Source organism: Ovis aries, chromosome 21 (genome assembly GCF_016772045.2).
Source record: "Ovis aries strain OAR_USU_Benz2616 breed Rambouillet chromosome 21, ARS-UI_Ramb_v3.0, whole genome shotgun sequence".
Lineage (NCBI taxonomy): Eukaryota > Metazoa > Chordata > Mammalia > Artiodactyla > Bovidae > Ovis > Ovis aries.
The window spans coordinates 40712923-40734505 of NC_056074.1; the positions used below are offsets into that span (position 1 = coordinate 40712923).

The 21583-nt window shown below is 58.2% G+C and overlaps 1 protein-coding gene across 7 annotated transcripts in view; it reads left to right on the forward strand.

Annotated features, from left to right (window-relative positions):
- PACS1 (phosphofurin acidic cluster sorting protein 1) overlaps positions 1 to 19926 on the forward strand; it is a 144385-nt gene extending 124459 nt beyond the window's left edge. For all 7 annotated transcript variants that reach the window (XM_027959538.3, XM_060404096.1, XM_042237653.2 and 4 more), the window contains 16 exons: positions 430 to 590; positions 926 to 1019; positions 5696 to 5776; positions 7325 to 7440; positions 7553 to 7688; positions 8643 to 8747; positions 9320 to 9426; positions 10089 to 10243; positions 10380 to 10490; positions 11544 to 11646; positions 12059 to 12101; positions 14335 to 14377; positions 14579 to 14714; positions 16908 to 17134; positions 18319 to 18438; positions 18533 to 19926. In XM_027959538.3, the coding sequence (XP_027815339.1) occupies positions 430 to 590; positions 926 to 1019; positions 5696 to 5776; positions 7325 to 7440; positions 7553 to 7688; positions 8643 to 8747; positions 9320 to 9426; positions 10089 to 10243; positions 10380 to 10490; positions 11544 to 11646; positions 12059 to 12101; positions 14335 to 14377; positions 14579 to 14714; positions 16908 to 17134; positions 18319 to 18438; positions 18533 to 18648 (1854 nt within the window). In that variant the 3' untranslated portion in view covers positions 18649 to 19926. The remainder of the gene's footprint in view (positions 1 to 429; positions 591 to 925; positions 1020 to 5695; positions 5777 to 7324; positions 7441 to 7552; positions 7689 to 8642; positions 8748 to 9319; positions 9427 to 10088; positions 10244 to 10379; positions 10491 to 11543; positions 11647 to 12058; positions 12102 to 14334; positions 14378 to 14578; positions 14715 to 16907; positions 17135 to 18318; positions 18439 to 18532) is intronic.
- The last annotated feature ends 1657 nt before the right edge of the window (positions 19927 to 21583 follow it).

Genomic DNA, 21583 nt, shown 5'->3' on the forward strand with positions numbered 1-21583 from the left:
CAGTTCCCCCCCACCCTCAGCTCTCGCAGGCCGGAGCCGGTCCTCACAGGCTCTCTCCTTAGTGGATTGAGACTGCAGACTTGTTCCCTGCGGACTCGAGGGGAGGGCAGCAGGAGCCTGCCAGGGTCCCAGGCTTCCGAGTTTTCTCCAGCCATTCCTCGGGAAAAGCATGGTCTCGCTCCCGCTCCTCTTCCTGATGCTGGGTCCTGGTGGGGAGTGCCAGGGAGGCACTGAGGGGGGACCCTGGCCTCACCATGTCCTGCTCTCAGGGTCAGATCACAGAAGGGCCCCCAAGACCACCCTGAGGAGGGTGAAGCTATGGCAAGTCCCCTGAGGGCACTGCGCAGGGTGGCCGTGGGAACAAGTTGCCTGTCTCCATGTTGTGAACAGGGGTAGCCCCCAGCTCAGAGGTTTTGTCTTCCCCCACAGGTGGGCTTTGGGCTGGAACATGTGTCCCGGGAGCAGATTCGAGAAGTGGAAGAAGACTTGGACGAGCTGTACGACAGCCTGGAGATGTACAACCCCAGCGACAGCGGCCCCGAGATGGAGGAGACAGAGAGTGTCCTCAGCACGCCGAAGCCCAAGCTCAGGTGAGGCCCGCACCCTGGCTTCCCGAGGCCGCACCGTCTCCAGACCCTCCCCTACCCCCGTGATCAGGGGATCTTGGCTCCTCAGCCCTGACGAACCTCCAGCCCTCTGGATAAAGGTCATCGTTTAACTGACAGAAGCCCCCATAGAACTCTCTCAAGTCCTTCAGTCCAGGCCCCTCCTTGTCCAGCCTCTGCTGTGTCTTCCTCCCGACATCCTTGAAGCCCGGGTTTTCAATCTTTCTAGAACACCAGCTCTCCCTGGCTGATCACAAGCTGCTGTTCTGGGGCCTGGTGGCCCCTGACTGACCCTCGCTGTGCTTCTTTGCTGCCCACAGGCCCTTCTTTGAGGGGATGTCACAGTCCAGCTCCCAGACGGAGATCGGCAGCCTCAACAGCAAGGGCAGCCTTGGCAAAGACACCACCAGCCCTGTGAGCATGGCCAAGGGCGGTGGGGGCGTGGGACCAGGGAGTGGGCTTAACACGGGGTCTCCTGCACGACGAAGGGAGGGGGGCCGTGCAGAGTGGGGCTGGGGGAGTTGGGATAACACTGGGTCCTCTGCTCCCCGCTCATTTGGGACCTGCAAGTGGTCTCATCTTTTTTCAACCTCGGTCGTCATCTCAGTCCTGCCTGGCGCTTAGTGCTTTGAGGGCACTGCTGTGGCCGGGCAGATGTCCGTTTTGATCTCTTCCCGCCGTGACCTGGAGCCTTCCCTCCAAAGCACGCGGTGCCTTGACACCTCCCCTCAGCACCCCTCACGCAGTAGCTGGGAGTGTGGCATCCAGCCAAGAGTAGAGACTCTGCTTCCTGGTGGGCAAGGGATGGGGCAGGAAGCCCCCAGGGTCTGTTCAGGAGAAATTACGTGGGCTTTGCTGAGGAAGCGGGCAGCGCCCTCTCAGAATCGAGAATTCAGTGGGCAGGTTTCCATTTGGCCTGGTGAGCCAGAGGGAGCCGGCACCCCCCCAGAGCCCAGCCTCACCCCGGACCACACCCTGCCCCTCCCTGGGAAGGCCTCCCCAGCTGTGGAGCAGAAGAGCAGGAGCCCATCTTGATGCTGCACCTGCCTCAAGTCCTTGGAAGCTCTCCTTGCCCTCATTTACAGCCGACGGCCCGATTTTAGTAGGGTCTTTGGTTTGCAGCTGAAAGCCGAGTGTCTTCTCTGTAGATCAAAGAAACTGAATCCTTTAAGTCCTCCTGCTCTTGCTGCTTTAACAAAGAAAATACAAAACTCATCCGGCAAATAGGTATGAACCTGTGAGGAAACGTCCTGAAACCGGTGAGGCCCTCCATTCGCCCCCACCCCCGTCCATTCCCCGGCGTCTGTGAACCGTTGGCTCAGAGACGGCCTGACTGCCTGCTGCCACCAGGTGGCGCTGTCGTCCGCCTTATCCGTCCTCCCGCTGAAGGCGCAGCACGTGTGGTCCGGCCCTGGAACAGCGGCACCACGTGGCCTTAGCGAGCAAACGTGGGATGGACCCTGGTCCCTCCACGGAGAAACCTTAGGCCTAACCCTGGCACACCCCGTGCTCTCTGCCTTTCCAGCCCAGGTTCCTGTGATCTGGCGCGGAGGAGGCGTCACACTGCTGCTGCTTCTATTCAGGATGTCCTTGTAGCTGCTCTTTCTGGCGGGGCTACTGAGGGGCCCTGCTGAGTCCTCACTGTCCACGTGGACGGGTCACTGGCTTCGGGGGCCAGAGTCCACTGCAAGTGTAAATAAAAGGGGCGGACTCTTCCGGAGAGAAACCTGGGGCCTGGCCAGGGGGAGACTGACTCCAGGCATCCTAGGAATGCAGAACAAGGGCCCTCCTGTGACACAGTGCAAGCAAATTATGAACTGAGATAGCACCCCAGAGCACGAAGCCTGATGCCTAACATATGCAAACACTCAAGAAACGTTAGGGATCATTGTCAGTCAACCAGTAAGGGAAACTGTCTTAATGAAGTTGTCTCTGGGTTGATGCAATTTGTAGACTCTGCTTTTAGTCTCCGTTGCATGACTTACAGAATTTAAAGAGAAAAATCAATTGATGGTCTGGGCCTCAGGCGCTGTATTTGTAAAGTGAAGCTGCTGGGAAAGATTGAAGGCAGGAGGAGAAGGGAAAAACAGGACGAGATGGTTGGATGACATCACCGACTCAGTGGGTTTGAGCAAACTCCGGGAAATGGTGAAGGACAGGGAGGCTTGGCAAACTGCAGTCCATGGAGTCGCAAAGAGCCAGACACGACTGAGCAATTGAACAAAAGGTGTCAGCACAGGAGCCCAGTTAGCTCAGAAATCAGTGGAGTATCAGTCTTGACAGTGTGATGGCCTAAGGACCCCTCTTCAGGCAAAACATTGCTTTGGGGCAGGGTTGGGCTGAGAGCACAAACTCTGGAGTCAGTCTTCTGAGTCTGAATCTTGACTCTTATCACTCCACTGACTGTTCTGGGCAGTTACCAAGGCTTCGTGTCCTCGTCCACAAGTTGCATGTAAAAAGGACATGCCTTGCAAGGCAGAGTGAAGATCCAGTGGGAGGAGGCAGCTAAAACCTCCAGCGTGGTGCTTGATTGGTGCTTGGGTTGGTTTACAGCAGGGGCAGCAGCAGTACGGTAAGCAGCGTTGCCACTGTTACTCTGGGCCCAGAGAGCCATTCCAGTTCCGGACTCCTGAAATTGATAGACTCCAGTTGTCTTTTTAGTGAGTCCTTCAAATTCTGATTCTTTTGGCCAAATTTCAGACTTTGCTGGTTCTCTGTGATATTTCTATTTTGAAGAGCCCCATATGTCTTGACGTGGGTGTGGAACTTTGGAATCCTTTAGGATGAAAGGCACTTTGGGAACTACAGAGCGAGGCTGTGCTCTTCACACAGCGAGCTTCGAGACGTTCGAGGGGAAACACACGGGGCTGGTGCGCCGTAGGCAGGCGAGCACTCACCGACCAGCTTTCGTCCTGTCTCCCTGGTTTCGTAGCCTTGTCATTTGTTTCTTTTTCCTTAAGCTTCCCTTTTGTTCCCCAAATTTCAGAGAGTTCAGTTGATCACTAGAACCAGAAGGGATTTCTGCCAACACAAATTATTACAGTTGTGAGTTTTCCCAAGACTTGAGCAGATGATCTAGTCCTTGAAGCTGATAACAATGGGCCCTGACAGCACTTCAGCTGGGGCAGCCAAGAGATGGAGACGTTCTGCCAGGACCGCCTGCTGCTAAAAGTTGCAAATTGCATGGCACTGTAACGAACGGTGCTGGAGACCAGCAGTTGGTAAAAGTGAGAGCCTAAAGTACCACCCCACTCTGGCCCCCCACACGCACAGGAGTGCGGGCACCACACCTCAGGCTGCCGCAACTGTCTCGGCGCCACACAGCGAGACAACACAGCGGCTGTGCTGCTGGGGCGAGAAAAGCCTAAAGTATTTATAGGAGCAGGAAGAGGGACTTGGAGAGTCAGGAGCTTACTCCTGGCAGGATCGACCAGAACATCCAGAAGAGTCAGTGCATAGCCGGCAGGTGCCCCCAACTCTAGTCTGGGTTAGAGCACTCTGACACTGCTTTGTTGTCAGAGGGCTTGACCACAGGGCTGCTGCCCGAGAACCTTCGAGCAGGGCGGTGTTACCGCCCTCCTCCATCCTCTCTCGAATGTGTTTAAGTCGCTCGTCATGCTGAGATCCCACACTGAGTGAAGTCATCTCCAGTCTCAAGTCCGACCCAGAGTTCTGTGACTGTAGACCGTTAACATCGGTTATCCCAATAGGCAGTGTGTAAATGAGCTAGCTGTGCAGACAGGAGGCAGCCTGCCGTTCGTGGCTCTGAACCAAACTGTCTCTCACTCCAGGGCCACGGGGTCTGGCTAAAGTGCCTTGGGTTGATTTTACAGATGGCTCAGAACAGTGGTCCTCAACCAAGGGTGGTTTTGCCTCCCAGGGAATATTAGGCAAGGACTGGAGACTTTTTTTTTTTTTTGGTTCTCACAGCAGGGGTGATTAGTGGGTGGAGGCGGGACTGCAGCTCAGATCCTGTGCAGGACGCCCCAGAGTAGCGAAGGGCCCTCCGCAGATGCCAGCGGTCCCAGGTGGAGAAAGCCTGACTTAGCGTGTGACATGGGCTGACTTGTGTGATCATTGTTCTTTAGTTTGCGAAGTGACCCCCATGAGCTTTTTCAGGCTTTTTCTCTGTACTCTACTCAGAGAAAGGACTTTGGGTCATTGGGAGGAAGTGGGCTATCTTCGATCCTTTCTGATTTCCTGGTTCCCCAGAAGAACCAGAGACCCATTTTCATGTAAGATACACAATTCATAGGGCTCTTAGCTCTTTGGAAAAATGTCCCCATTACTCAGAGAAAGGTCATTGGGAGGAAGTGTGGGACATCTTCAATCCTTCCTGATTCCCTGGTTCCCCAGAAGAACCAGAGACCCACTGAGGCCAGTGCCTTTCCCACAGCTGAGACTCACACCCCACAGCTGCTCGGGATTCTGACACTGGTGTCTGCACAGCCAGAAGCAGCATTTGCAAGTGTGAAAAATCTGGTTCTTTATCTGCATTTGCAAAGTACATTTTTAATATTTATGAGACCTGTTAATAAGAGTTGAGGACAAAGGGAGAATTATTTCACACCTAAATGGCTTAGAATATTCTGTTTGAGGGTTTTCTAGATGTTTCCACCAAGCCAAACGCATTTGGCCCCCATGGATGTCTTTAGTCTTGAAATCAAAGACCTGGATGCTGAGCGTCCCCTTTCTTCTCAGCACCGCTGACAGCAGAAGTGGCCCCTTGTGCCCCTCCTGGGCAGGGGTGTTCACCAGATCCCAGAGTCAAGACTGGCAGATCCCACAGCCACGCCGTCTGAAGGCTGGGCCTCTCTTCCCTGAGAGCATCTTTTGAGAATCAGAATTTCTGGGTTCAGCGTCTCACCATGTTACTGATTTAATGATCACAGAATAACTGACCTTCTGAAGCTCGGTTTTTCACAGAAAAATACGCTCCTTGTTAAGGTGAAAGTCCCAAAGATGTTATGAAAGATGTCATGAGGTCTTCAGATTAAGTGAAAGTATTTTAAGCTTCCAAGGGACTTAGGGAGCAAGTTAGAGTGGTGGTTATTTGGATTGGTGATGACTAATTATTATAATTTTTGCAGATGGAATTGGCTGCGCTAGAAAAAGTCAAATCTGCTCGGATTAAAAATCAAGATGACAGCTTGACTGAAGCAGACGCTCTGGTATGTACGGTTCTGTCTCCTGCTTCCAGCTGCTGAAAATACTTTTGGGTGCCTTTAGAAACAGAGGCAAAAAGACCCTCAGGACCATCGTGAAACTTTCACCTAAATCTGTGGACTTGGGAAGGTCCTGCATTCTCTTTCTCCCAAAATCTTTACCTGTGGAGTATCAGGTTGGTGCCCAAACTAGCAAACCAGAAATGTCCCCATTCCTCTCTTTCATTAGGTCTGAGCAAATGCTGGTTTGAGTACTTTCTCACTCTCTGTCACTCTCGTGTACTTCTTTTTTTTTTCAATGTTTATGTATTGATTTATTCACTTTTGGCTGTGCTGGGTCTTCATTTCTGCAGGGACTTTTCTCTGTTACAGCAAGCCAGGGCTACTCTAGTTACCCTGCACAGGCTCCTCCTTGCGGTGGCTTCTCTTTTGGGGGATCACGGCTCTAGGGCTTCAGTAGTTGTGGCACACAGGCTGAGTCACTCCTCCGCACATGCGACGTTCTCGAATCAGGGATCAAACCTGTGTCTCCTGCACTGACAGGCAATTCTTTACCACTGAGCCACCAGGGGACGCCCCCACCCCCTCACTTACTCCTGGGGGACGATGAGCAGTATCTTTCCCTGAAAAACCATCCCTTTCTCCAGTGTTGTTTTTACAATGGCCGGATAGTCCACAGCATCAGCTCTCCAAGTGGTTACCTACTGGTCATCTCCTCCCACTGAGAGATGTTGGGGCTGCTCAGGGGTGCATGGGGTGGATCGCCTGGGGCACCCAGTGTGGTTTCACGCAGATTGAAATCACACACACACACACACACACACACACACACACACACACACAGTGCTGAGCACTGACAGTGCCAAAATGAGAACACCACGGCGCCCCGTCGGGAGGAAAGCCAGCCAGAGCACACGGTCGGCCTGGGCCCGAGCTCAGCCCACGTGGGGCTGGAGGCCAGCCCCAGCTGGGAGGAGGGAGCAGAGAACTTGACCGGATACCCTCCGGGGGTGTGCTGTACCTCAGCCTCCCGGTGGGAGCTGCCAGCTGAAAGGAGGAATTCTTTCCGGCTCACATCTCCCATAGTAAAGAATACTGTGTTACAGATCTGTTGTCCAGCAGAACCTTAGGCTGGGTTCAAGAGGACTGTGATTCACCCAAAGTCCAAGTAGCCCAGCCTCCACTGTTCCCCTCTTTGGTCTGTACTCCGTAGCAGGCATTTCAAAAAATGAAATTCCCATCACATCACTTCCTGAGTAAAAGGCTCTACTTCCCACCTAGAGAAGCCAGATCATCAGCCCAGGTTTGCGGGCTGATGGTTCATAAATGTAGGGATCAGGTCGGATAGCAGGCGACAGTGCCCAGCACGGCGGGCACCCTCAGCTGAATTAAACAGTTGTCAGGGGAGGGGGGCGGGAGTTTTAGAGCCATGTGTTTTCTGGAAAAGAGCGCAGGGGGCTGATGGCCCGTGGTGCTGACGGCCCAGACAGGAGCCATCAGGCTCTCGTGATCACGGAGAGGGTCACCCTCGTGGCTTCCTTTGCTCTGTGGCAGGAAATCACTGACCAGGACATGTTTGGAGACATGAGCACGAGTCTGGTTGTGCCCGAGAAAGTCAAAACTCCCATGAAGTCCAGCAAAACGGACCTGCAGGGCTCCGCCTCCCCCAGGTACTCAGGGTGGGAAGAAGCTCCTGAGGCATCAGGTGGAAGGAGGGGAGCACGGCGAGAGTGGCTTCGGAAAGGGGGGCCATTTAACCGCCTCCTTCCACGTCCATGGCAGCAAAGTGGAAGGAGTGCACACCCCCCGGCAGAAGAGGAGCACCCCCCTGAGGGAGCGGCAGCTCTCCAAGCCGCTGAGTGAGAGGACCAACAGCTCCGACAGCGAGCGGTCCCCAGACCTGGGCCATAGCACGCAGGTACCCACCGCCAGGCACCCTGGATCCCCAGCTCTGGTCCGTCATCTCCTTGGGAGGTCGGGTGGAGAGGAAGGGGGTGTATTTGATTGTTCTGAATAAAGAGAGGCCTAAAGGGAGAAGTCCAGCATGTTTGTTATCTGCTCCTGCTGAGGAATTGCAGGACGGAATAGGGGACATCAGCTCTCCCGGAAGGTCTGCCCTGTACTCTGATGCCCTTAGCATTGCTGTGGGCTAGTTACAATGATCTGAAGCCGACATGGCAACATAAAACTTTTGAGTGCCAGACCTCAGAGTGGCTGGAGTAGGCACCCAGAAGGAACTGGCCCTTGGGGTCGTATGCTCTCTGAAGGCCAATCTCCCAGGGAAGGAGTCTCCCTAACGGGCCTCACCCAGCTCCTGTGCTCCTGGAGTTAGCGGTGGGCCTGCTTGTTCTCCTGATAAATACCTTTGGGAGGGGGGTTTGTGTCCATGTGGCTTCCAGAGCTAACGCTCTGCAGCTGAAAATGAGCCCAGGACAAGAATAGCCTGGTGCCTGGGGCGAGGTATTGTCCTTCTTGTTAATCACTGTTCCTGAAATACCTTTGTTCCCTGAGTCGGAGGACTCCCCACATGGCGCACTCTCATTATCTCTCCCCGCTGCCCTCCTTTCCATCCTGTGAGCACCTGCTCTCCGCTCCTTCCTCCCCTCCCACTGCCCCTGCTTCATTCCCCTTTGGGGCCCTTCCTGCCTCGGCAGGACAGCCGCCATGTTCCTGGGGCAGCAGCCTGGGCCCTGAGGCCTGGCTTCGAGTGTTCTCATCCCGCTCCAGTCTGCTGTGCTCTGGCCGGGTCTGGCCAGGGACACCGGGTCTCCTACATAGGTTCCTGGGAGCTCTTCTCTATACCCTGGACCACAAGTCACCCCACCCCACCCCCAAGCTCCCTGGGGATCAACAGACACATCTATCCCTGCAGATTCCCAGAAAGGTGGTCTATGACCAGCTGAACCAGATCCTGGTGTCGGACGCGGCCCTCCCGGAAAACGTCATCCTCGTCAACACTGCTGACTGGCAGGGCCAGGTACATCACCCAGGATCAGGGGGCCAGGAAGGAGGGATGCTGGGGAACAAGAGACTCCCCGGGTGTGGATCCGAAAGCCAGGGCACGGGGAAATCCGAAATGACCCCCTTCTTTTCCGGCTCCTCCTACCCTGACCTAAGCCCACAGTCTGGCTCTGGTCCCGGTCCCATCATTTTCCAGCCTGATGGGCCTAAAGTCACCAATTTTCTGTACCTTAGTTTCCTTATCTCTAAAAGAGCAGAGACGCCAGCGGTGCCCTGGTTTTCAGGAGGGGCGGAGCAACAGCAGCCCAGCCCTGCCCGGTCCCTCCATCCACCCAGCGTGTGGGCCGCAGAGGCCGTGTAGAATCTTGCATGTCCTGGGCCTTCCCACGTTTCCTCCTGATCCCGTCTCCCTGGGGGCTGGCCCCACCTTCTCCCGACTGGCAGTCCGAGCCTGACCTCGGCCGGCTGTGGTCTAAAGGACGGACAGTGGGCCCGGCCTGGGCCTTGCCGCCCTCATGGCCTGTGGAAGGCGGTGTCCCTGCTGCACGGCCTCACCTGTGTGGTCCCCCCGCCCCCACCCCCCGGCAGTACGTGGCAGAGCTGCTGCAGGACCAGCGGAAGCCCGTCGTGTGCACGTGCTCCACGGTGGAGGTCCAGGCCGTGCTGTCGGCCCTGCTCACCCGCATCCAGCGCTAGTAAGGCCGGCTCCTCTCCTGCCCTTTGGGGTCCCCTCCCGCCTCATCCTCCCACCCTCATTTCCAAGCTCTGAGAGGGCCCCCTGGCTCATCAGACCCGGAACTCACAGTTGGTTGGGCGGCGTCAGGCCCGGGTGCTCTGTTATCCCTGCTGGCCCCGGAGGGTCGGGATGAAAACATCACCCTCCTGCCTGCCGGCATCCCGCCTGGTCTCCTGCCACACCTTGACCTGTCTCATCCTCTTCCTAAACCCATGATGGAGAAGGCCGGGCGGTGACCGGGTTCTACAAGGCTTTCTCCTCCTGCCCCCTGCCTACCCAGAGTTGGGGCCCTCTCTCTCAGGACCTGCCATGGGAAGAGCCTCAGACGTCTTGGGCTCATGCCCGCCTGTGACCAGAGGGCACTGCCGACTCGTCTTCCCATTAGCCTCAACCGGTTCTGCCTGCCTTCTAGACAGTCCCCTGTCCTCTCTGACCCTGAATCTCTCTCTTTTTGCAGAAGCACTGTGGTGTGTTGCCTCTCTCTGTGTGATTTTGTTCACTGGTTTGTTTTTCCTCTGGGGGCTGTTGAGGTCAAGTGAAGTCAGAGCTGGGGGGAGGCTTCCTCTGAGCAGGATATGACCCCCTGACGTGGCCCTGTCCCCCCCGACCCCTCGCTCCCAGCTGCAACTGTAACTCCTCCATGCCGAGGCCGGTGAAGGTGGCGGCGGTGGGCGGCCAGAGCTACCTGAGCTCCATCCTCCGCTTCTTCGTCAAGTCGCTGGCCAGCAAGACCTCCGACTGGCTGGGCTACATGCGCTTTCTCATCATTCCCCTCGGTGAGGGTGTGGCAGAGCCCACCCCTGAAGTGGCGGGCAGCATTGGGTCCTGGGAAGGGCCAGTCGGGGAGACTGAAGGCTGGGCTTCATTGACCTCCTCCTCACCAGCTCACCTTCTCTGGTCTCCGTCTCCCAGGTTCTCACCCGGTGGCCAAATACCTGGGCTCCGTCGACAGCAGGTATAGCAGCACCTTCCTTGATCCTGGCTGGAGAGATCTGTTCAGCCGCTCGGAGCCCCCGGTGTCAGGTACTGGCCCCTCGTGGGGGACGAGACACAGGGAGCTGGGCTCAGCTGCATGCAGGGGCGGGGGGTGTGCTGCTTCTCCTCCCCGCGGCCTTTTCATTTTTCCAGCATTTTATTAAAAGGAGGCCCTGTAAGTGCAGCCCTTCCACGCTGGATGTGTTTGGTCTCTGCACATTTAGAAGTAAGGAGGCCGAGGGGGTGGTGTCAGGAAGTATCTGGTTGTGGAGATCAAATGTGGAAGCAGAGAGCAGCTGCCAAGCGTCTATTGATAAACAAATAACACGCCACCAACCATGTCTTTTCCTGAAATACAGAGCAGAGGCAGCAGGGACGGGAGCGAGCTTGGGCCCAGCGAGGCCGAGAGGTGGTCAGTGCTCCCACGGGCTGGGCAGGAAGTGATGGGGGCGGGGGTGGCAGGTGGTTCCAGGGCTGATCAGAGCAAAGATGGAGGCAGGAGCCTGGAAGGGAGCAGGCTAGGGGGAAGGGAGCATGGATGAGACGGGAGGACAGCTCTTGGCTGCACGATTCCTTAGATTCAGGGGACTTCCCTGGTGGTCCCGTGGTTAATATTTCACCCTCCAGTGCAGGGGGTGTGGGTTCAATCCCTGGTTGAGGAGCTAAGATCCTGCATGCGTCAAGGGGATCTAAAATGAAAACATAGACACAAGCAATATGGTAACAAATTCAGTAAAGACTTTATAGTTCACATCAAAGAAAATATCTTTAAAAAACTCCTGGGATTCCCCTGGTGGTCCAGAGGTTAAGAATCTGCCTTCCAATTCAGGAGACATGGGTTCGAACCCTGGTCAGGGAACTGAGGTCCCCTGTGCCACAGGTCAACTAAACCCATATGCCACGGCTAAGCCCCAACACACCCAAATAAATAAATGAACGTTGTTTAAAAAATTCCTTGGGTTCAAACCAGTGGGTCTTTAGAGCCCTTTGTCTGCCTCAGCTCCTGGGGTCTTCTGGTGGGACTCAGCAGGGGGGCTCTCAAAGAGGGTTCTCGGGTTCGCCTGCTGAAATAAGTCAGCCCACGTCTCGGCTTCTCCGCAGAGCAACTGGACGTGGTGGGGCGAGTGATGCAGTATGTCAATGGGGCGGCCGTGACGCACCAGCTGCCCGTGGCGGAGGCCATGCTCACCTGCAGGCACAAGTTGTGAGTGGACCCGAGGTGGACTCTTGGAAACAGCTTGGGTGGGCTAGATAAATCTTCATTTCTTTTGCTTTTTCATACCCTCCTCCTCCCCACCACATTTCCCTCATAGGAACCCAAGAGAGTATGAGAGGCTGTGCCTTCCCTTCTCTGCCTGGGCCTCCCCCGACCCCGGCCTCCCCCCACCCCCGTGGGCGCCCCCTCAGTACAGACTTGGGGGCAGGGGGTAGAGCGTGCACAATCGGGGCTTTCGCCTCCTTTTGGAGGCTCCTTGTGCCATCCTGAGGGCAGAGGGAAGATGGCAAGTGATGTCTGGGCTCCCTTAAAGCCTCAGTAAAACATGGAAAGCTTCGGTCCCCAGCTCTCCACTCAGTCTCTCCCGCCAGCTGTAAAGCTCTTCTTTCTCTTCTCACAGCCCTGATGAAGACTCGTATCAGAAGTTCATCCCCTTCATTGGCGTGAGTACGAACCCCCCTCTCCTCTGTACCCCACCCACCCACCTGGCCTCCACGTGCACACGCGTGCACGCGCGCGTACACACACACACAAGGGGCTTTCCTGATGGCTCAGATGGTAAAGAATCTGCCTGCAATGTAGGAGACCTGAGTTCAATCCCTGGGTCGGGAAGATCCTCTAGAGAAGAGAATGGCAGCCCACTCTAGTGTTCTTGCCTGGAGAATCCCATGGACAGAGGATCCTGGCAGGCTATAGTCCACCGCACACAGTCCAACATGACTGACTTTGACTTCATATGCAAGAGACTCATCTAGATAGCAGGTCTTATCCAGGGGCGATTTTGTTCCCAGGAGACATCTGGCAGTGTCTGGTCTGGGGACACATTTGGCTGTCAGAGCTGGGAGTGGGGCTGGGCACGGCTGGGAGTGGAGGTGGCACCGGCATCTGTGGGTGGGGCCAGGGACACGCTAACCACCCTGCAGGGCCCAGGACAGGCCCCCGACAGAGAGCCCCAAGGGTCAGCAATCCGGGGAGAGGAAGCCGTGGGCTGGGACAGGCCCCGAGCTGCTCCTTTTGGAGTCCTTTCCCCTTTAGGGGGCTGGCCCTGTGTCACCACAGGTACCACATGTTATTACTGTGGTTCTGGGATCCCAGGGGGTGATATCCAGGGCACTGGTTCTCCAGCCTCAAGGAAAAGAAAACAAAGCTGTTCCGAGGAGGGGAGTCTGAGACATGAGTAGCTCTGTCTTCAGAGTGGGGAACACAGAGAGGAAGGGGCTCTCTCCCCTTCTGTTTGGTCAGGGGACAATCTTTGCATGAGTGGATTCTGAAGACGAAGGAAAGACCTCTTGGGTGTCCTTGGCGTCGGGTGATCCCAGCCCAGGTTGCATTTGGCAGCTGCTGGGCCCCGGGGCTGAGACTGACCGAGAGAGGGAGCCTAGAGGGGACGCCTGACGCCCCTCCCCCACTGGGGCTGAAGCACGACACAGAAGTTCTCTCTCTGGCAGAGAACTCAGATCTCCCTTTCTGAGGCGGCCGAGTTTCTCTTCCGCATCAGCTGGTATCTTTTCCTGCAGCCTCACCGAGGGAGGGGGAAGGTTCCTCCCCACCTCTAGGGAGGAAGAGGCTTGTGCAGGTGAGGGGTCAGCGGCCCCCATCCCTGCTCTCCGCTCATCCCAGATCCTGTGAGCCTCGAGTGATCCTGGGAAATGCCTGAGCTTGGGTGGGTGGATCCTTGTCAAGGCTCCCATTTGCCTGGTCCAGTCAGTCCCCATCAGCCACTGGGGCTGGTCCCACGGCCACATCAGAGGGCCCAGGCTGTGATGTGCAGCCTGGGCTGGCAGTCTGACCCACATCTGTGTGGAGCTGTGGGGTCACTGCCATTCTGGCCTTGCAGCAAAACAGAAAGAAAAAATTAAAAATTGAAACAAGCAAACAAAGGAGCTGGCAGCCTCGTGCAGCAACCAGAGGAACAAGGAGAGAGGACTCGTGTCCAGGAAGTTTGGAGTACCAGTGTGCCACTTTCCAGGAATTAAAATCAGGATGTGCAGAGTCAGGAGCGGATTCCACGGAGTGGCAGCACTGTGCTCTTATCACCTTCAAGGGAACCACCATGTGTGTGTGACCCCCGCTCCCTGCCGTCCCTGGGGCCCCCAGCCCTGCTGACCTCAGGCCCCTGCCCTGACATCCAGGTCTGTCTCTAGCTGTACCCTTTGCTGGCCGCTGGAGGGCCCCCTCTGCCCTTGCCAGAATTTTCTCTGGGGAACTGACATCAGTATCGCTGTCTAGGGCTGGGCTTGGGGTCCGGGGTCCCTGGGATCACCCCTGCTAGTTGGCGTTCCTCCAGATTCCTGTTCCAGTGTGTTCGCGCCCCCACCGGTACCCCACTCCCATCTGCCGAGGTTTTCTCCCGGTGCTCCTTTCTCTCTGACCTGAGAAGACGGCCTCCTGCCCAAGTGATCTCAGAAGAAATGAGATCAGGTTACAAAAGGAGTTCCTGCCCCACCGGGTGGCCTTGCCCACGTCCCCAGAGAAGAGCTACAGGTCTCCTGTGCCTCGACTCACTGTTTGCAGTTGGGTTTGCTCACCTCTCCTGACGATCCCAGCTGCTAAGAATTGGCAGAGAGTTTCGAAGCTTGCGATCAAACAGTGCGGTTGTGGCCACCAGGTCCAGCTGACCTGAAGGTGTCTGGCTTGGGTGGGCAAACCTAACGCAGGGTGTCTTCTCCCTCACAGGTGGTGAAGGTGGGTCTGGTCGAAGACTCTCCTTCCACAACAGGTGAGCCTGGGGCCCCTTGGCCTCTACCAGGCAAGGATGGTGCATCCTGCCCGCCTGCTCCCTAGTCAGGAAGCCAAAGGGTGAAGACAAGGGGGTCCCAGGCCAAGGCAGGGCTCGAGCCCCAGGGCAGTGGCGGAGCAGGCTGCAGCCAACACCGGTCAGGGCGGCTTCCTCTGGCTGACTGTGTGTGTCCCCCTGCAGGCGATGGTGACGATGCACCCGTGGTCAACCTGACTGTGCCCTCCACGTCGCCGCCCTCCAGCTCAGGCCTGAGCCGAGATGCCACAGCCACCCCTCCTTCCTCCCCGTCCATGAGCAGCGCCCTGGCCGTCATGGGGTAAGGCTGTGGTCCGTTCTCATCTGTCCCTCCACGCGCCTCCATCGCATCAGGGTAGCGCCTGACTCATTCCCCGCTGCCCCAGCGTGTAGGACGGTGACCGAGGCCCAAGAAGGTCAGCGGGGGGAGTCAGGTCACTGGCCCAGCCCGTCATCACACAGCTTGCTCCCGTCTGTCCTATCTGCCTCCCGGGTGTAAGGGTGGATGAAACCCGAGGCACTGAGGCCCTTCTAGCCTGTCAGCTGCTGCACGTACTGGGGGTAGGACTGCCTGGTCCAGGAGAGGGAGTGTGGGCTTGGGCGTCAGACAGTTGGACTTGCATGATGTCCACACAGTTGCGTCTACCGTGTGTGTGTTTGTGTTAAAGAACAAACCACTCAGTGACACTTGTCAAAGCGAGAGCAACTCTCTCGAAGGTGGAAACAGCTGCCTTGGGTGGGGGCACCCCCACGGCGGACTCTGCAGCAGGAGCCGGGACCCTGGGTGGGGGCACCCCCGCGGCGGACTCTGCAGCAGGAGCCGGGACTCTGGGTAGAGCGGGAGCAGGACTGGGGTAGAGGCAGTAAAAGTACTAAGAGGAACTTGGGGGTCTGGGGGATTCCAATTCCGGCTAAGCTGCCCTGCCAGAAGTCTCATGAAGACACTCCTGAGGGGGTGGAGGGTGAGGAGCCCCGATCAGAGTCACAGGGTGGTCAGAAGTGTGGGGTGGGGGGGTTCTTGTGAGGACTGGATTTTCTGAGGCCCAGAAAGAGGTTCAGGAGCCTGACTGACTAGTTTGAGCAAAGAATCGCAGTCACTTGGGCAAGCTACTCGGCTCCACCCCATGAAAGTAAAGGTGACGTAGCCACGGGGTTTTGCTATGAGGTGGAAATAAGAGCCTTACTGTCAGCGCCTGGCCCAAGGAGGCACGGCCTCCTTCCAGACACCCAGTGTGTCCGTCACCCAAGGGCCCCCGCGGCCAGTGACGCGGGCAGGTCAGACCCCGGGCTCCTGGGCCCCAGCAAGGCCAAAGCCACGGAGAGAGTGCTGTGACCGAGTAGGGAGCGGTGGCTAGGAAATGGGGAGGGAATCCCTTTAGGATCTGAAATGTCCAGAGTTTAGACGGGGTGGTCAAGGAGGCCTCTGGGGGAGCTGATTGGGGCAGGGGAGAGGGTGGGATGCGGGGTCAGGGCAGCCCCAGGCGGGGGAGGGGGCAGCAGAGAAGAGCCAGAGGCACTCCTGTCTCTTCCTCTGCTCCCTCCTGGCCTCCTGGTCTCCTCCTGGTCTCCTGGGGACGCTTTGTGAACAGCAGAGAGGGCAGGCACTGGCCGGTGGCTTTGCCAGAACCCCCGGCAACAGTGCAATGGTCCCCAAAGAGTCCTAAGCGTCTCGGGGTGGAGCCCGGACCCCATCCCTCACCCTCACTCGCCCTGTCTCCCCTCTTCGCTCCCAGTCGGGGGTCTGCCACTGACCTGTGAAAGTGCAGGAAGAGGAGGGAATCCCACGAGCAGGTCACGCAGTGACCTCGCGGTCCAGGCTCCCTGGGGCCTGGGGACCCGCCTTATCCCGACCTCCTTTCCCATCCGGTTTAAGCTTGTTTTTTAATGGAACCGCTGAATCCAGGCAGAAAGAAACATCAGATGATTTGTGTAGCCTGTACCTATTGTGTCTGACGCCTCCTTTCAAGAAAACATCAGCTCTTTTTCTCCTTGGAGCTAAAATTATTCCTGAGCTAGAAGTGCCATAAACGAGAGAGAAAGCCACAGGTCGGCTGCTCGCCCCTGGCTGCTCTGCAGCCGCCTGGTGCCCGCCTCTGCCCCACTTAGTCTCTCCCACCCTCGGCGGGGGGTTCTGCCTGCTGGGGGTCGTGTGTGTGCACATGTTTGCACACGTGCTCACGCACACATGTCCTTGTGTGTGTGTGCGTGTGTGTGTGTGTGCGCACGCACACATTTTTCTTCCCTCATAGAGCTTCCTTGTTCTCTGCTTCCCTCCTGCCTGGGCGAGTCTTCCTAGGCTCCCCTGTGGGCACTTGGGGCCTCGCCCTCTCCTGGCCATGTCCTCAGGTCAGCCTGACTCCCCACTCCCCCACCAGCCTGTTCTGTGAGGCTGGAGGGACCCGGGAGCCACTTGGCTGGCGCCTCCCCCAGGCCCTCCCGCCCCGTCCGCCCTTGGCGGACACTGAGCCCCCTCCCCGTTACTGCCCCTCTCCAGGAGCCCCAGCAGCCCATACGGGGACGTGATTGGCCTCCAGGTGGACTACTGGCTGGGCCACCCTGGGGAGCGGAGGAGGGAAGGCGACAAGAGGGACGCCAGCTCCAAGAACACCCTCAAGAGCGTCTTCCGCTCAGTGCAGGTCTCCCGCCTGCCCCACGGCGGGGAGGCCCAGCTCTCCGGCACCATGGCCATGACCGTGGTCACCAAAGAGAAGAACAAGAAAGGCAAGTGACCCGTGAGGCCAGGGGCGACCAGGGCCTCCAGGCCTGCCCGTCCTTCTCTTGGGGTCAGGACAGGGTCCGCTTCTGGGAGAAAGACTCCGGATGAGCATGGAGGCAGCAAGCACCTGTGTCATGGGGTCCCGCCCCCCCCCAGGGGACAAAGCCATTCCTTCTGTCACAAAGGAAACCGGGTCCCCAGGGAGTCGCTGGTCCCTGCCTGCTGAGCCTCGGCACCTTTGGGGCAAGGCAGTTTGCGCTGCCCTGAACAAGGGAGGCTTCCTGGCCAGTGCCCTCAGGGGTGGGTGGTGTGGCCCGAGGTCGTCCCTGTGCCATGGCCCCCAACCCCCAGCCCTGGAGGCTACCCGAGCCTTCTTGAACAAAAGGTGTGGTTTTTAAGAATTCAGGGGACAAGAGCCCTTGGGTGGGGGGAGGGGGACATCTTCAGCACCAGCGGGGGCAGGGATCCTGCACTCTGAGGAGGTGAAGCGGGAGCCCCCACACCCGGGAGGGGGGCAGGCAGTGCTCGCCGACGTCAGTTCCCGTGGTGAACCCCCACAGCTGGCTCTGCACCCGCTGGAGCAGGTGGGTTGACTCTGGGGTGCTCGCTGCCTCCCAGATGTCAGGAAAGGGCTTCCTTCTCTGCTGGGCCCCGCCTTCCTCCTCTGGGTGCATCCAAAGCAGCTGGGCCTTTGTATTCATGCCTCTGCCCTCAGAGGTGCCCCGGGAGGGCGAGCAGGCCCTGTGCCAGGCCCGCAGCTAGAACCTCCCGTGGCACCCAGAGACCCGCCGAGGGTGGCCCAGGGCTGAGATTCTGTGTAGCCTCACCACCAGCCACACAGACACAGCCCCATGCAGGCACCTGAGTGGGTTGACAGAGGTGCCCGAGAGGGCAGCTGGCCCCCTACCCACAGGCTTTCAGAACGTTCGAGCCGGAAGGGACTCGGAGCGCATCTGGCCCCAGGTTCTGATTACTCAGTGAAGATACCAAGGCCCAGGGAGAAGGGCAGGAGCTTGGAGATCCTGAGACATAGCCCTGGAGACAGACAGGCGGGGCTGGGGGGAGTGGGGAGTCTGCTTTCTTCGAATCACGAATCACCCCCCTTCCCAGGGAAAGTGGGCAGTGGGTGGGGGAGAGTGCAGCCACCTTTCCAGGGGCGGTGACAACGTGGTTCCCGCTTGCTTTCCAGTTCCCACCATCTTCCTGAGCAAGAAGCCTCGAGAAAAGGAGGTGGATTCTAAAAGCCAGGTCATCGAGGGCATCAGCCGCCTCATCTGCTCTGCTAAGCAGCAGCAGACCATGCTGAGAGGTGTGGGCGTGGGGGTTGGAGGAGGGGGTGGCAGGAAGGCCGCGGCCCTCCCCGGCAGCCCTGGTCATCCCCACGCCTTCCCTGTCACCCCCAGTGTCCATCGACGGGGTCGAGTGGAGCGACATCAAGTTCTTCCAGCTGGCAGCCCAGTGGCCCACCCACGTCAAGCACTTTCCAGTGGGACTGTTCAGTGGCAGCAAGGCCACCTGAGGGCACCGTCTCCCAGCCACGCCCCCTCCTGGCACTGCCACCAGCCTCACCGCCTGCGGGCCAGGGGAGGCCAGCAGGCCCCGGGCCCAGTGTCCCCCTTCCTGGCCCCAGGGCCTGCATCTCCCTGGCCCGGTCTTGCAGGACACTGCCACCCACCGGGGCCACCGTTCCCCGCCACTGCTCCGGCCCAGTCCTGGGCAGCCCCTCCTCTCTCCCTCCTTTCCCTCCCTCTTGGCTCCTGGCCCGAGGCATGTTGACTGTGCCTTTCGGCGCCCACCCCGGTCCTCTGGGCCTCCAGGCCTCCCCTCACCTCACCTGACTTCAGCCTCTTTCTCCATGTGGCACCAGTTCTCTTCCTGGAATTAGGAAACCTGGGGTCCTGGCCCACGGCCGGCATTCCAGCCTCCTCCTGCCACCCCCAGGATATCATCTTCTAAAGCTCAGCTGCCAGACACCACATCGCCAGCCTCCCCCTGGGGACACCCAGCACCAAGGCCACTTCCCACTGCTGTGGGAGTGACAAGGCCACCCCAAGACAGAGTTGCTGCTGTGATGCGTGGGTCTCTGGGGTGCAGGAGCCTTCGTGGTCTCACCCATGCATGGTTCCCCCACGCCGGGTCCCCTGGAGGTGTCACATGTGTCCCTGAGCAGTTGTTTGGTTCTCTGCACCACCAGTCTCTCAGTGGTTTAGTGTGACTCGCCTGGGGGCTGGTCCCCGTCCTTGGCTCTCCCCCTGTTGAGGACTTTCCTCCCCAGCCCTGCCTCCGGACCCGGAGAGGTGGGAGGCAGACCCTGCCAACACGTCTGCGGCCCAGTCCCTTCCACTCCCTGCACCCTGTGTCCGCCGGTCTTCTTTCCCTGCGCTGTCCTCCCCTTTTCACCTGGGCCCCTGGCCTGGGCAGGCCCCTTCCTCCCAGCCAGGCCTCCCCCTCTGTGGCCTCGGGCGCCTGTGCCCCTCCTCAGCCCCCACCATCCTGGAGACCTGAGGCACATGGGCCAGAGCTCCGGCCACAGCCTGCCAGTGGCTCGCCTCCAGAGCTTCGTGGCCCTCTCACCCCTTCTAGAAGTTTTTGCACAGAACTTCATTTTGGAAAGTGTTTTTCTCATTCTCCATACCTCCCCCAGACTCCTCCAGCCCTTCCCCCAGCGCAGCCCTGCCGTCCAGAGCGTCTCCAGGGCTGTGCTGCTCACTGGCCGGAGAGAGGGGCAGGGTGGGAGGGACTGAGAGGATGTTGGGTTTTTCATTCAATAAACTGGTGATTTCTTACCAACGAGCAATCCTTGGGCCTCCGCGCCTCATTGTGACACGGAATCTGTCCAGCCTCGCTCGTCACCGCCGCACAGTGTGGCCACTAACTACACTCACAATCAGCTGGGAGGGGGACTTCCCTGGTGGTCCACTGGCTGAGACTGCGCACTCCCAATGCAGGGGGCCTGGGTTCGATCCTGACTAGGCTCCACAGGCCACAACTAAGACCTGGTACAGCCGAATAAATATTAAAAGTCGCCTGGGAGGGAATTGCCTGAGAGCCCACGGTTCCGAATTTGTGCTTCCAGTGCAGGGAACTAAGATCTCACATGGCACGTGCTGTGGCCAAAAGAAAAAACAACAAAATCGACTGGGAACTGGTTGGAAAGAAGCCTATTCCCATTTACTTGATTCTAGAAACAGTGTGAAGGTGTGTTGCCCCACGAGGCAAACTGAGGTCAGGAATAGAAGTCACGCCGTTCCCACACCGAAACCCCATTTTTCTCAGGGACCCCCATCCCCAAATCCCACCTCCCAAGTGAGTGACATGTCATCTGCACTCTTCCAACGTGAGATGAGAACTCGGCTTCTCTCCCCCGCTGGGCTGTATTTTCTGGAAGTTGGTGAAGCCTCAGGCCTGGGGGGAGGGGGTGAGCTCAGGTCCACCATCAGTTCGCTTTCCTGCCTGCCCTTAACCCTGGAGGTGACAGATTCCCGCTCCTGGGACACCCGGCTCTTCACGTGCTCCCAGGACACAGGCCTGCACACCAAGCCTCCTTCACCAAATAAGTGCCCAGTAATGGGGGCTTGTGTGCCCCCTCACCATTGCAGGACACAGCTCTGGAAAAGTGGACGGCCAGGTGCTCAGGCCGTCCCCAGCTCCCCAAGCCTCGTGGCCAGTCACCTAATGGAGGTTCTGGGACCCAGTGACATGGCCACCCAGGCTCTCAGGGCCTGGAAGATGGAACGAATGCCCGCCTCCCGAGGGGCAGAGTCCAGTCGGGTACCAGATGGTGTTCCAGAAACGCAGTCTGCACTGCAGTTCTCTGATGAAGGGTACAAGCTGGCCAGTGAGACACAACGCCCGGAGAGGGAGGCTGAGGTGGGCTAGAGAAGCGGGCAGAGCCCCCCAGAGGCTCCTCAGGGCAAGGGCCTGGGGGCCTGGGAGCTGGTGGGAGGCCCGAGCAGGACTAGCATGCCCCAGCTCAGGCCGAGTCGGGGAAGCAGATGATGGAGACCGGAGTGGGAACTCCCTGCTGACTTGACTCCCAGTCTCACTCCGGCCCGGGGTACCCCTTGGCCCTGCCCCAGGTCCCTCCCACCTTCTCGGGCTTCCTCCCGCCCGCTGCCCCTGCATCATTGGTGCACCCCCACACCAGATCTGGCACGTCCCATGTACACAGGCAGTAATAGCTCCTTGGTTCTAAAACCTCTCCGCTCTCCCAACAGCGAAAGTCTTCAAAAGGTGGGGGCTTCTGGCCTCCTCCTCACTACCCCATCAGGCGTTCCCTTGCGAAGGTCACTGATGTCCTTGGCCACTTGGCCCTGAATGGCACTCGGTGTTCTCCCCACCCCACCCTACCCCTGCTTCTTTAATTCCTCATTCTGGGCCTCCTTTGTTTCCTCCTCGTCTTCCTGGCCTTGGGAAATTCTCCGGGTGTGCAGACATCCCCCTGACTCAGCAGC